This window comes from Pelobates fuscus, chromosome 7, assembly GCF_036172605.1.
Source record: "Pelobates fuscus isolate aPelFus1 chromosome 7, aPelFus1.pri, whole genome shotgun sequence".
NCBI classification, from domain to species: Eukaryota; Metazoa; Chordata; class Amphibia; order Anura; family Pelobatidae; genus Pelobates; species Pelobates fuscus.
This window is the reverse complement of record NC_086323.1, coordinates 57,322,500-57,337,486: the sequence shown is the minus strand read 5'-3', so window position 1 is coordinate 57,337,486 and position 14,987 is coordinate 57,322,500. Positions and strand designations below refer to the sequence as shown.

At 40.1% G+C, this 14,987-nt stretch overlaps 2 protein-coding genes across 8 annotated transcripts in view; both read left to right on the top strand.

Annotated features, from left to right (window-relative positions):
* Window positions 1-5,631, top strand: part of LOC134569351 (torsin-1A-interacting protein 1-like) — a 36,997-nt gene extending 31,366 nt beyond the window's left edge. For all 4 annotated transcript variants that reach the window (XM_063428322.1, XM_063428320.1, XM_063428321.1 and 1 more), the window contains 2 exons: window positions 832-948; window positions 1,974-5,631. In XM_063428322.1, coding sequence (XP_063284392.1) covers window positions 832-948; window positions 1,974-2,770 — 914 coding nt within the window. In that variant the 3' untranslated portion in view covers window positions 2,771-5,631. The remainder of the gene's footprint in view (window positions 1-831; window positions 949-1,973) is intronic.
* Window positions 5,632-10,943: 5,312 nt separating this feature from the next.
* The window catches only part of CEP350 (centrosomal protein 350), a 56,282-nt gene continuing 52,238 nt past the window's right edge, over window positions 10,944-14,987 (top strand). For 3 of the 4 annotated variants that reach the window (XM_063428316.1, XM_063428318.1, XM_063428314.1), the window contains exon 1: window positions 10,944-11,097. In XM_063428316.1, the coding sequence (XP_063284386.1) occupies window positions 11,007-11,097 (91 nt within the window). In that variant the 5' untranslated portion in view covers window positions 10,944-11,006. The remainder of the gene's footprint in view (window positions 11,098-14,987) is intronic. The other variant, XM_063428317.1, reaches the window with a different exon arrangement.

The following is a 14,987-nucleotide window of genomic DNA, read 5'->3' as shown; positions in this document are numbered from 1 at the left end:
CCGGAAGTGGATCCTCATTCAGCGCTGACCTCGAACGGTATGGAGCCAGGTAAGGGGTGTCCCTTAAGTAGGGAAGGGGGTGTGTCATACGCCCCTCCCACAATTACAGGCCAAACGGCCTTAATACGTATATATATATATATTTAGCCTACTATACCCAAATGTAGGAAAAAATATTATTGCAAATTAAAGCCCATTACAGATTTGAAGAGTATAAACAACTAGGTAACTATTAACAAGGGTTTAAGCCCAAGATATATTCTAATGGAATCCACCTGACGTCTAGGGGCTTAGGTATTTTTTCCTTTGGCACATATTCATTTGTTCAAAATACGTATTCCCTCTATCCCAGTTTATGTCTGGGTAATTAAAATCTCCAATAATTAAAGTGTGACCCCAGATGTATTCCAGTTTGCTCTAACATCTGTTCTTCCTCATCAATATTAACATACTACATTAGGAAGTTTACATATCCCAACCAATAATTGATTTACCTTCTTTTGCCCCAAGCAGATATCTACCTCTAAAGTCTTCTATTTGTTTAATATTTGGCTTTAACTCATGGTTAAAATACAAACATAACCCACCACCTTTCCTTTTTTTTTTCTATCCTTCCTAAATAACGTCTACCCATTTAAGTTAAATGCCCGGTCATGTGTCTCATTTCACCATGTTTCTGTTATGCCTATTCTGTCATATTGCTTAGTGTATGCTATTGCCTCTTGTTTCCCCATTGTGTTATTTAGGCTCATTGCATTAGTAACCATACAGTTTATATTGTCATGAATCACTTGTACTATATGTAAATTAATAAACGTGTGTTTGTTTCAGATGAAGAGTCAGAGCAACAAATGAAAAAGTTTCATTCTAGGGCCACGAAATCGAGTTCATATGCAGCTACCAAGACTTCTCCACCCATCATTCCTTTTACTGTAACCAAAGACAGTGGTACGTTTGTTAGTTTCTGACTTTTTTTTTTCTGTCGTGTAAACATGTCATTTATTATCCTAGATATTCTTCTTTGTATTTGCATCACAAAACTTTGAATGGAAATATCAGTAAGTTGATAGCAGCTGCTGTCTGGTTAGGCTGCAGTTATCTTCATGTTATCCAATGTATGGAAGCAGGGACGTATTAGCCGCCAGGCAAACAAGGCATTTGCCTTGGGCGACACTTTCCAGGGGGCGGCAAATAAAGCTTTCCCCAAATGCTCAGGGCAAATGTCTTGTTAGCCTGGCGGCTAACTAAAAATCTGGTCAGGTGGGCGGCGCTGGTCATATTCCGGCTCCCAGCATCACTCTGCGGTGCGCGAGGGAGCTGAGCAGAGAGCTCACTAATCAGTGCTCCCTCGCCAGCGCCTCCCGCCCAGCAGCCCCACTGGACCCCAGGGATAGGGAGAAACCCCCCCCCCCCCCCCGCCTCCCCTTCCTCCCCTCCCCAGCATTCCCAAAGGGAATTGAATTTAAAAAAAAAAAAAAAGTGAGTGTGTTAATGTGAGTGTGTGTGTGTCTGTTAGTGAGTGTGTGTGTGTGTGTGTGTCTGTTAGTGTGTGTGTGTGTGTGTATGTCAGGGAGTGTGTTACTATGTGTGTGTCTGTTAGTGAGAGTGTATGCGTGTCTGTTAGTGACTGTATGTGTCTGTTAGTGAGTGTGTATGTCTGTTAGCTAGTGTATGCGTGTCTGTCAGTGAATGTGTGTGTGTGTATTTAGAAGGCGGGGGCGCCTAAGTTTTATCATGCCTAGGGCAGCACGAAACCAGGATACACCACTGTAGTGCTGTTGAGTTCTAAGCCACATATCTTTCATAACACCTACTTCAAAAAGGTTTGCTCTTCCGCCATCAGAAACAATGGGAAACTTTTGGTAGTTATATCAGACAGTGTTTCTTATAGTGTAGCTCTAAAATGATTAATCTAACAAGTGTCTGGTTTGTGGGTTTAACTGTTAACTATTTTTTTGTTTTTCTTTTTTCAGGATCACCACAGGGTACCTGTCTAAAGTTTGCAATACTGATGTTTCTAAGTGTAATTGTTGCCTTTTGTGTAACTTTTGTTCTGCAACTGAAATACAATCATAGAGTTAATGAGAAAATGATCACTGTGAAAGCTTTTCAAGAATGGATTGGAGAGCTGAGGTCTCTTTATCCTGGCCAGTCTGAGAATCTATGGAGAAGAAGCCAGCGTATGTTTGAGAAACATCTCAATAAATCACATCCAGACGAACCTGCCATCATTTTATTAACAGCAGCTCAAGATGCAGAGAAAACCCTTTTTTGTGTCGGCAAACAATTTGCAAAGGCGTATTCAAACTCGCGAAAAGGCAACTATACTATGATCAACGGGGTGCTTACGAAGTTCAGTAATAGCGAGGAAGCTAAACTGTCAATAGACCATACTTTAAGCGAGGGCTTCGGGAACACTTCCAAGGCAGCATTGCTACACCAAATAGAAACATTGCCACCAGATTCACTTCTTATTCTCTATAAATATTGTGATCACGAAAATTCTGCTTTCAAAGATGTTGCACTGGTGCTAACAGTGTTACTGCCAGATTTCACATTGGATCCAGAAATAAAACTTAACGCACTGGAGGAGAAAGTCAGAGATTTCTTAAAAGATACTTTTATTGGCACAGAAACTGTTAAGTCCCATGATCAAATGGACATAGATAAATTAAGTGGAATATGGAGCCGCATTGCTCATGCTGTTTTACCTGTGTTCCCAGAAAGTGAAAACCTGGGAGATTGTGGGGAAACAGAAAACAAAGAATAAAGATAATTTGGCAGTATTTCAGGAAACCAGTTTGGGAACTTCAAAAACTGCTTCCAGCCTGATGTCCTACATGACCGAACGATCATTTAAATTGTTGCTGAGCTTTTTACATAGCTGACTTGCAAGGTTTGCAGGTGTAAATAATCACAAAAACAAGTGACTCTATATTTATGTTTGTGAACAAAGTAAAAATAAAAGCAAAGTCAAAGGATAATAATAAATAGATAAAATGTTTCACTTGTTACAAATTATGAAGATTGCTTGTCTTCCTGGATGTCAGATTGGTTAAAAGAACACTGTTGCTTAATTCTAAACATTTGGCCTACAAAATAGCATACTTTTAATGTTTTGTTTACATTATTTGACAGTGGCTGTTGTCATTTATTTTACTGATGTGCTATAGGTAACATGCATATAGACTTGGTTCTCTATGAGCAGATCATCGAGCTCTTGTGTCACCATCTATTGTTATCTTGTTGCATGTACTCATTGATGGCAATACAAGTTTAATTTTTCACAATTAAGTCTGGATTAGTTTAACAGTGTTAAACATTGTGCATACAATGAGTAACGGGAATAGTCATATATGCCGAGTATACAGAATATGATAAAACTTTGGCTAGTTTTTCTTTCATTGAAAACAGACTGCTTTGAGGATTTTTGTCTAGGTATTCACCTACAAAAATGACTTGGTCCGAAGCATGATGTTTTAGTATCAGGCTCATATTTAACTGTTTCTGGTAGCATGCTGTGTTCTCCAGGTCAGTCGAGATCAATATAAATTTAGAAAAAAAACTAGCACAGCTGTTTGGCTGAATTTTTGATCTTATTATCTATTACAATAAAAAAAAAAATGTCCAGTTATATTTACAATAGAAAAGCGGATTGCCAAGCTAATGCCATTATCAAAATTGTTAAAACACTGCTCAACATAAAGAAATGATCCGAATGATATAGCGATGAGTCTCCACTGTCTTTCCATTACCACCCACTATTTTTTTTAAAAAATTTACATTTCAAAAACAAAATAAATAAAACATTTTTTAAGTGACTTCAAATATGGAGATATATATTGATCTATATCCTCTGACACTTCAGCCGCGGTAGACAATCTCCCGGATAACCCAACTATCTACTAAAGTCTTGCTGGGCTTAATTGGAGTTAAATCCCCTGAAGGCTCAAAGCCAATGGTTGCCTGCCAATAAGATAAACCATGTATGCAATGAACTCACATTAAAAAAAATCTACTGTATTACTGCAACTAATATGCCTACCTTAAAAGGTTACTCTAATCAAAAACAGTGATTTAAAAAACACTGTTTTTAGTCAGAATAACCATTCCTATCCTTCCCACCCCCACCCCCCCCAAAAAAAAAAACCAACAAATTGGCTAAAACTTACCTACCTTTTAGCGCCAAGCCCAAGTTCTCCCTTCCGTCTGATCCTCCTATGCTAATATAACTTTCAGAGAGGACAAGCTACAGGGAGGACATAGGGGGGACATACATGTCGTTGGATGTCTTTTGCCAGCATGGTGATGACAGACACCAAACATGCACAGGACTGACTGAAGCCAGCAGCATAGGGGTTAAATTCAATATCTGCAGCATTTCATAGAGACAACATTGCACACACAGACTCCAGGCACCATCACCACTTCAAATCACTGGAGTGGTCATCGTTCTTGGAGTAACCCTTTAAAATACCCATAGGTTCCCAAACAAAACATGTTGCCCGAAAAAGCTACATCTTCTATGGTGTGTGTTTGGTCTGATGTTGGTTTTTCTTTTTTCTAGTCTTGTCATTTAAGTCTGTAAATTCCATAGTTATTTTTAGAGCCAACAATATATTATAGTATCATAGAAATGCTGGAAAATAGTTCATACATCTTCCTTCTGAGCTTATTTTAACTTCGGCTTCATTTTGAGGTTCAACATGGTTAAGAAGCATATAGAAAGATTAATATTTACCCTTTGCAGATGTGATCATCATATTACTGAAATAACATTCTGAAATTGTAAATAAGTGATGTTAATCGTGTCGGGTCTCTATTCAAATGTTCTCCAGCACATGGAATGTGCAAGTGATCAGTTCTGAACTTGCTATAAAGAATGTATATATTCTGTACAGGTATACTCCTTTGTTATATTGCTTGGTTTTTTTTTTGTTTTTTTTTTATAGCTGTTTAATCCCGCTGTCTAAAGAGAACATGGTGGAAATCTTATATGATAAGTTGATGTACTTATTTATCGTAAGTCCTGATAAAGGTACTGGGAGCTCCACCAAAACGCTCATTAACAAAAGCTTTCGTTTAAGCCCTACTAATAGAAAGTATAGTGATTGAAAAAAATCCACATTGTGATTTACTCTGCATTTTAGCATAGGCATTACTGCAGAATATTTGCAATACACTGAATATTACATTACACATACAGTCTTCCTCTATGCTGCAAGTACAAAGGCAGTGGCCCTGACTCCTCAATCCCTGGCTTTGGACTCAGAGATAGTTCCCCATGCTGATTCAATGAGTCCCTAAGAGGCACATCCTGTTCATCTTGCCCCCAAGCTTACAATGACTTGGTAACTCCTTTTAGACACATGAAACAATCTAATGAAAGTGTTTTGCATAACTTATTATAAATTAGATTACAAATGCAGAATGAGTCACTGGGCTAATTTTACAAAGAAAGATTAGGTTGATAAACTATTCTCGAGTTTGTAATTTTGGTTCATTTAAAAAAAATGTTGAGCTACTGAGCCAATCAAATTATCATAGTATAGTATATTGGGCTTAAAATCAAGTATCATTTCTGTTTTCCTACACATTAATGTAAAAAAAAGTATGAATTTATTTTACTTCCTTGAAATACATTTTTTATAAGTACATGATATTCTGTGATAATTAACTGTTTTTTCCCCCCCTCTGTATTTTGTCTTAATTAAGGTGTAAATATCGTGTGATAGATTGATCTATTTTTTACTTTGTTTTTGTAATGTATGCAGCTAAAATATGTTACCATGGTATACATTTATTATGTTAGGATTTCATTTTAGTTTGGCTAATGAAGCATTGCTAATAAAAGTTGCTTTCTTATTTTTTGTACTATTCATTTATTTTACTTGGCCAAATCTGACTTAAAGGGACACTCCAGGCACCCAGACCACTTCTGCCCATTGGAGTGGTCTGGGTGCCAACTCCCTCTACCTTTAATCCTGCAACTATATAAATGGCAATAATAATAACTGTAAATAATGCAGTTTTCATAAACTGCAATATTTACCTTGCAGGGTTAACTCCTCCTCTAGTGGCTGTCTACTAGACAGCCACTAGAGGGCACTTCCGGGTTTATAGCACAGATTTTGTGTGCTATAGTGTCGCTTGACGTCCTCACGCTATGTGAGGACCTCCAAGGTCGCTGAAATCCCCATAGGAAAGCAGTGAAAGCATTTTCAATGCTTTCCTATGGGGAGGTCTAATGCGCGTGTGCGGCATTGCCGTGCATGCGCATTAGGTCTCCCCCGTCGCCGGCCGCGCATGCGCAATAGGTCTCCCTCGCCGGATGACGTCGGCGTACCCTGAACCAGCGCCAATGTGCCCCTTTAGCAACCTCGGATGTGGGGCTAGGAAGGAGAGGGGACCTGCAGTGCCAGGAAAACGGTTTGTTTTCCTGACACTGGAGAGTCCCTTTAATGGTCTTTTGAAAATGCACGCTGGAATCTGCTAAATCTGGGGGCTTCTCCATCTCCGTATCTTAAAAGAGAGATCTGTAGCTTGGATAATTAAAATTCAAAAGCAAAATCTTATACTAATTCTGTGGGGGGGGGGAAACACATGCACCCACCACGGCAGTCTGGTTCACGAGAGTGGTTGACATCAGACTGCTTAACCCCTTAAGGACCAAAATTCTGGAATAAAAGGGAATCATGACATGTCACACCTGTCATGTGTCCTTAAGGGGTTAAAGAACTGACCTCTATCATACAACATAGACACACAATATATGTCACTGCTAGTAAAAAAAGGATCATATTCGTGGACATTAGCAGCAATCTAACTCTTCCACTCTCTCACACACATAGTAATAATTTAAATCACCACTATATAATCTTATGGTCTTTGCCTCTTAGTTACTAAAGGAACTGTACATTTACCTTGGCTGATAATACTTGAGGGAATATTTGTGAAACACCCTCACTCATGTAACCCGTGGTTGCTTATGTTATATTTTGTTTTATATATGTCTGTATTATATGTTTTCCACTTTTCTAAGACCGAGGGATATAGTCTATTAAGCTGGATGTCATGGACAAACTCCTAAACAGCTACCAGAGTTGTTTCTCTAATATAATATAATCCAACCTTTCATTTTCAAAATCTATAGTTTTTTTTTACCTGTTAAATATCAAAATAGATGTTAAGCAAGTGGCATTGAAAACTAAAGGTGCCCTGTATTTTGAAAACTCCATTCAGACTTCATAAGGCAAATGAAGCATAGTTACAGGCTCCAGTACCTATAGATGTTATAACATGCAAGTGACGGGATGAGTGTATTATTTATGTAGAGTGTCTATACATACAGTGGAACCTTGGAACTTGAACTTAATCCGTTCCAGAAAGCTATTTGAGTTCCGATTCGTTCGAGAACTGAATCCACATTTCCCATAGGAATGAATGGAAATTTGATCCGTTCCAGACCCCCAAAATTACAGCATTAATAGATTTGTTTAGAAAATGCACTATGCATTATGTAACAGAACAGCCCTGAATTCTAGCTGTGTCTTCGGCAAACTTATTTTAAGTTTCCCTTTTAAAATGGTTTCTTTTTTTTAAAAATGCACTACTCTGCACTCAGTAACCCACAGACTCCCACCCAGCCCTGTCATCACTCGGGATCAGACCCCCAGCCCTGCCAGAACCCGAAATCAGAGGCCCCAGCACCCTAGATCAGACCCTGCCAGCACCCTTGATCAGAGCTTCCAGCCCTGCCAGCACCCTTGATCAGAGCTTCCAGCCCTGCCAGCACCCGAAACCAGAGATTCCAGCCCTGCCAGCACCCAGGATCAGACCCTCAACCCTGCCGCAACCTAGATCAGACTCAATGTTGGGCTAAGCAATATGACATTAAAAAGGTTAATTGTTTACCAACGAGATTACCATAGAGATGAATGCCAAGTGATGTGTTCCGAGGATCGTTCGCGTACCGAGACATTTTTTTCGCAACATTTTAGTTCAACTTCCGCATTGTTTGGGAACAGGAACGTTCGAGTTACGAGGTTCCACTGTATATTGTATTTGTGTGGAATGTAACTGTGTGTGTTCGGTGTATATGTAACTGCAAGTGCATATGTGTATGTACTCATCTCTGGGGGTATACGTTTCTTGGACACTATGAGCTGGGGTGCAAATATGATCAATTTTCCACAAAATGGCTAATGATGGTTTCTGGGCACATTTTGCAGCCTCTGTATTCCCCTTACATATGTGTTTGTGTAACCCTCACCTCTTTTTTTTTCTCTTAGCAAAAAAAAAAAAAAGCAGTTTTTTTACGCTATTGGTATTACAATAGACTAACTACGTAAATACACTCATACATTTATCTGCCTGAAAAATGAAGAGTACATGTAGAATTTGTATACTGCAGGATTCCCTAGTGAATATTGCCTCGATTTTCTTCCACCACTTTTTAATTCTGCATACTGCAGGACAGCACTTTTCATATCTTCGCATCAAAGTGAACAAATGATGTGTCCAGGAACACATGATAGATCTGACAATTCTAATCCCACGTGTAAGCAAACCGTTTGCTAATAGTTTGACATCTTACCTGGGGTCGTACAGCTGATATCTAGAGGAGTTGTCTCTCAAATTCAGTTTAATTTATTCTGATTAAGAACATACTTGAGACATTTTTATTAACTCTTTTAGACCTTGATGGTAGAGTACCACAGGGCCCTGGTGAATTGCTCCTCCTCTGAAATGTCATACATACCCTGCTTATATCCCTAAACCTGCAGGTATATTGTCACTAGTGATGTCCCGAACAGTTAGCATATTTTTTCCAAGTTGTTTACCCTCTGGGTGGTACAGGGTCTTGTTTCTAGCCCTTTTATTCTTGTATATTTATGTGGGGTTTCCTCTATTTTATCTTTTTGTGTGGACTTAAGCAATAAACGTTATTTATTTTTAATTTAAGCTAGAGGGACCTCTCATAGTTTGATGTGCCTCAGGACACATCGGACTAGTTTTTCCTTGCACTTTCTGTCTCCTTTTTGTTACCCCCAATTGAGGTTCCCCTTGTGACAGACCCCTCTGTCTTGGAACTATGCTTCTATTCCGTTGCCTTCGTTTATCTTTCAGTTAATTGCCTGTCCGTACCCTCCGTTTACTTATTTCACAAACTACCGAATAAACTACCGAACGATCGACCACCTGGGAACTGGAGTGTGCCATCAATTGACCTCCCAGAAGCTGTGGTTAACCGCAGCTTAATTGGTGAACGTTGGGAGGTCGCTGTTCGTGTAACTCCCACGTGGCGGCGGACATTTTAAAGTCCTGAACGACCAGCGGTGTTCGGCGCCCAAACTATGGAACTGAAAACGGACATTATTTTCCATGAACACCGCTGAAGCCGCCAACCTCCCTTCTCTGCCATCCAGCACACGAACGTCGGTCCATTCGGTACTTTCCGGCACGAATACACACACCCCAGATAGCCATCCCATGGAGCCCGTTCGTAAACCGAAAGACAATGTGAAAGACTTTGGCTCCATGGCTATTGAACTGTATGCATAGGATCTGAGCGGCATTCGGTAATAATGTGCACTCAGATCCCAGCTATCTGGGGAAATGTTGAATGTGGGGATTCTGTTTGTGGAATTTAAAGTTATTGATTTTATTGTATTTTATATTTGTATTTGATTAATTCCCAATTATCTCCAGGATAGAGAGGAGGGTTTATCTACACCAAAGGGGAGTGTTTATGCTTGTGCCACTGTGATTGGCTACTGTATCCATATTGTGTAAGTCTTCCATCTGGTCCCCTAGGGGAGTGTCCACCAGGTGGGAGACCTGCATAAATACCGGGCAGGTAGCCCTCAATAAACCAGATCTCTGCTTAACTCTGAATACGGAGCTTGGTCTCGTACTTGGGGGTATTGGATTCGTCTTATTTACTCGTTCGGCTGTTTGATTCATGAAGGATTTCGTATGGTTCCTGTTCGGCTAATTGGGACTGCTGTTAGCTGCTTCTTCATTCGGAAAGGGAATGTCCTCAGCGGTATTAACCCCTCTTATACCGGGGTGTACCGTAACACCCCTTTTGCATCCCATCTATTCCCCTAGGGAAAGATTTTTTGGGGGAACACACACACAGAAGGGCTGGTGATGGGGAAAAGAGACACACAAAGGGATTGGGGGCAAAGAAACAAAGAGAGGGACTGTGGGGGACAAAGACACACACAGAAGGCTTGGGGGAGAACAAAGAGACACACAGAGGGAGGGGGAAGAGACAATGATGGCTGGGGGGGAGAGAGAGAGATACACAAAAAGGGGCTCTAGGAAAAAGTCACACAAAGGGGCTGGGGGAAGACACACAAAGGGGCTAAAGAAGGGGGGAAAGAGACACACAAAGGAGTTTGTGGTAAAAGAGACAGTGTCACTATCCTAGCCTGCTAGAATGCCATAAAATAGCGTGCCATCTAAAGGAATTAATTTAATTAATTTGGCTATGTGTGCTCTGCAATGAGAAACTGAACGTTCCCCATGGAGATGCATTGATTCAATGCATGTTTATGAGAGGTTGATTGGCGCAGCCAGGCGTTTTGCCATACATGCACAATATCCTCCCAATGCCTTCCTATTAATGTTTATTTGATTCTGGCCTATCCACTACATTCAAACACTACTGCTGTGGGGGGAAAACCCCTCTCTAACTCAGCTACAGCCTGACTTTCTTTGACTCATTTTTACTCTTTCGTTATCAATGTCCCTCACTGTAGCATTTGGTGAACAAACTCCTTCTAGTGACTAGCCCTATAACTATTAGCAAACTTAATTTATCCCAACAATGCCCCATCAAACATGGCGCCGGCGTCCTGTCACTGGCGGCGCCATCTTGCAAAGGTCAGAGCGGCTCTCGCGATGTTTCGCCTGTACGGGGGAAGCCTCCCGCCGGCTGTTGCCGCTGTTAGAATGTCTGTTACAGTCCGGTAACAACTTCCCCTCCCAGGCAACCAATGGGCAACAGCAAGCAGCTACCGGAAGCGGAAGTAGCTAAGGATCAGAAACGAACCAGAGGGTTGAAGGTGGTCCTGGCAGGAGTACATGGTGAGTATTGGGCTGTTTATGGTCTCATATTGTAATAGCTGTATATCGGTATAGACACAATGGCTGCTGGCTGCATTACAACGCTCTGTATTGGGCTGGGTCACAGTATCAGCCCAGACATGGACTCCTATGGGCTGTATCTATAAATGGCTCTGACAGGGAGAACATTGGGAGATGGGGTCAGAATATTAACCTGCAGTAATATGTGGCTGATAGGGAACTGTGTCAACAATATCTGTAGTCCTCAGATTGGTGGTTTATTATTATTATTATTAGGTTTGTTTATTTTGGTAAGTATATTATCCTGGTCTAGTAAATGCCAGACACACTGTGTTCTGTTATACCCTGAATTTGTAAAAAGAGAGAGTGTGTCAGGCTGGAAAAACTCCTATTTATTATATATAATGTTATATATAACATTATATAATAGAAAGAAACCACCCCTATAACGGATAAAAATAACTTTTATTCCTATATCTATATAAAGGTGTAGCGGTGTATCACTAGACCTTTTTATAGATATGTGAATAAAAGTTATGTTTTATACTTTATAAGGCTGTTTTTTTTCTTCTTGTTGTTATACCCTGAATATTTAATATGTGCAATGTAGGATGTCAAACAGTGGGCTGTTAAATATCTTCCTCAATGTCCAGGGTATAACAGAAAACAGTGCCAGTGATTTCATAGTTCAGTGTCTCTTCGTGATTATCTTGTTAAATGTCTGCTGCTGTCTTCTGTGTGAGTATAAACACAGTGGCAAACAGTAGTCTTGTATACATTTTCACTGTAACTACATATTGCTTAGCTGCCAATACACTTCAGAGTTTTCATAGCCTCAGTTTCTGTAAAGTGTGTTTGTGTGTGTATATATATAGGCAATATATGTAATGTAGTCTGGTAACAAATTACACCATTCATTCATTTACCACTGCAGAATATCTGACAGAGGTTAACTGTCACTCATGTAGAGTTTTAAGAAGCTATATTTTCAAGCATTTATTGTTCCAGACATTGGTACAGTGTTATGTGCATTGGCAGATTGTGCTGGTATGTTTTCCCCAGTTTTCTGAGGTGGTTGGTAGGGTTTACATAAAAGCAGATCTATAGGCTATCTGATTAGTCTAAGCAGCAGGTGCATCCCAAACTATACAATACCTGCCATTCAATATGCAAGAAAAGTAGTGTGCCTGTGTGCTGACTGAGCATTACAGGAATTGTAAGTCCTCATCAACTGGATAACTTGCCTTTGATTTGCTGTTACCGCAATCACATGGGTAGATGTGTAGTTCTGTGAGGCTGAATCAAGGCTGAGACTGTCACTGCCCCTGAACAGCCTGAAGTATCAGAGTTGTTACTTTGTAGCAGTTAATGAATGTAATGTTGGTTAGTAAATTGTATCTCCCTCTGTAATATTATAATTTAAAGAAAGACCATGTTTCTCTGCATGCTGTAATCTATGTGTCTGGAGAATGCATCATTGCTCTGCACTTTTATGTTCTTTCAAATGCTTGTACTTTGCAAGTAACTCCAGAAAACAGGGAAACACAGCAGTCTTGATAAAATTAAAACCCTTTCCTCCATTCACCAGGGCAATAATTCAAGAGTAGGCATCTTCTGAGATATATATATATATATATATATTTAATGATTTCGTTTTTTCAAAACAATAGGCTAAACTGAATATCAAAAATGCATTTCAAATTTTAGTCCAACTGCAATTCCATTGATGGTTTGTAAACCGTATGATCACGAAAGCATAATGGAAGGTGTAGTTTTTAAACCGCTTCTGAACCCTTGTCTGTGGTAACCTGAAAACAACGGTCACCATTCCTCTTGTTTTTTTCATGAGTTGAAAACATGAGCATTCTATTTCATCTAATTCTTTTTTCTCTTTTATTAAATTCAATAAAATATTCTCCTGGTGACTATGTCTAGATTAAAGATATCAAAACATTACTCTTCCTTTGGTTTTAATGGTAATATGAATGGCTATTTGACTTCTGTTTTCAATTTATTATATTTAATATGGATACAATATTGTGTGTGTATATGTATGTATATATATATTACACATTTTTTTCCTGTCACTGGAGTGAAATCTGTATTTCCTAACTCTGTAGTGCCATCTGGCTCCCTTCATTCACTCATCTCATTTGAGCACCAGTGTCTGTCGGTGTTCCACCTCCTCCGACATCATCCGACAAAAAGGCCTAACGCGCATGTGCGACATGACTCAATGCTTTTCTATGGGAATTTCAGCGATGCTGGATGTCCTTATGCAGAGTATGAGTACGTCCAGCATCATTTAGGCGACCTAGAGTCGGTAAACTCTTGAAAGCACCTCTAGTGGCTATCTGGTAGATGGCCACAAAAGGCTGTCTTAGTTCTGCAATGTAAACGGTGTTATAAAGTACAGGACTAAGTGGGACAGGTTCAGTGCACCCAGACCACTTCAATTAGCTGAAGTGGTCTGAGTTCCTATAGTGTCCTTTTTAAACTGTTTAGATTGCAGTCCATCCCATTTTGACACATGGGTAATCTAAACATTTGACATTTTGATCTATTAAAACTCTCTTTAGTCCAGTGCCCGCTCTCCTCACTGCAACTCTGTTCCACCTAGTGTGCAGTTGACATTACTAATTACTTTTGTGACTCATAGAGAAGCAGTCGGACATTGATGCACCAACAATGCGTCTCATAGAAGAGCGCTTCTGATTTGAACAAGTGTGAAGCTAGCACTTTTATAAAATAAGGGAGATGCAGACAAGCTGTAATACTTTAGGGGACTGGAGTGTCCCTTCGCTTTACAATGTTGCAATATTGTCCAATGTACGGCTTGAAATTGTATGTCGTACCCTAGTAAATTGACCTCAGAGTTACTTGTCACTGCAAGCCTGGAGAGTTTAGTGACCACACAGAGTATGCATTGCTATAGAATTAGTGGGACGGAAGGTTTAAGCAATCTTTACTTTTTCATTTTCTTTCTTTAGTTTTAAAGCGTTCTCTTATGTAAAGCAAGAAAAAAGTTAATGTCCAATATGTCATAAACCCTATCGCCAGGTCGTCATGCTGGCTGCTCATGAAGGGCTGAGGCAGGCGGTGAGGGAGATGTAATCTCCCTGCTGTGCTCTCTCACACGCCCTCCAGTGATACCGGGAGCCCGAATTTGATGTCACTCTGGTCCCAGCATCACTTAACGGTGCTTTAGGGAATAACGCTGGGAGATGAAAGCGGCACCGCTGGACCCTAGGGAAAGCCGATCCACTCCATCTCTCCTAAAGGTAGGGCCGCTGGTTGAACACATTGAAATAAACAAAATTGTCAGTGTATGTATGTTAGACAATATGTGCGATTATTGCAGTATCAGTGTGTCTGTCACTATGTGTTTTGTCAATGAGTGTCAAATTAGTGAGTGTGTGTGTTTAGGTGACTGCCCTCTTCCCCCGCCCCCCCCCAATTCACATAGGAAAGGTGTTTTTACTCACCTTTTTCCCCACGCCGCTCCAGTCTCGCGGCCGCTGCTGGTCCCGCCTCCACAACTGAGATCTGTTTTAATTATCTCAGCTATTCAATGCTTTCCCATAGTAATGTAGTAATGCATTGAGCAGCTATTGCTCATATGTGGCAAAACGCCACACTGCGACCAATGAGCTTCTCCTGATAGAGATGCATTTAAAGAATGCATCTCTATAGGGAATGTTCAGCGCCTCTATGCAGAGTGTGGAGATGCTGAATGTAGGTGTTTTATTTTTATTACATTAGGGTTATGACCAAAGTGAGGAGGCAAAGTGTAGTGTTTATTTCTTGTATTTTAAATACAAATGAACCCTACCCCAACCATTTTTTTTGTGTTCTTAAAGGAACACTATAGTCACCTAAATTACTTTAGC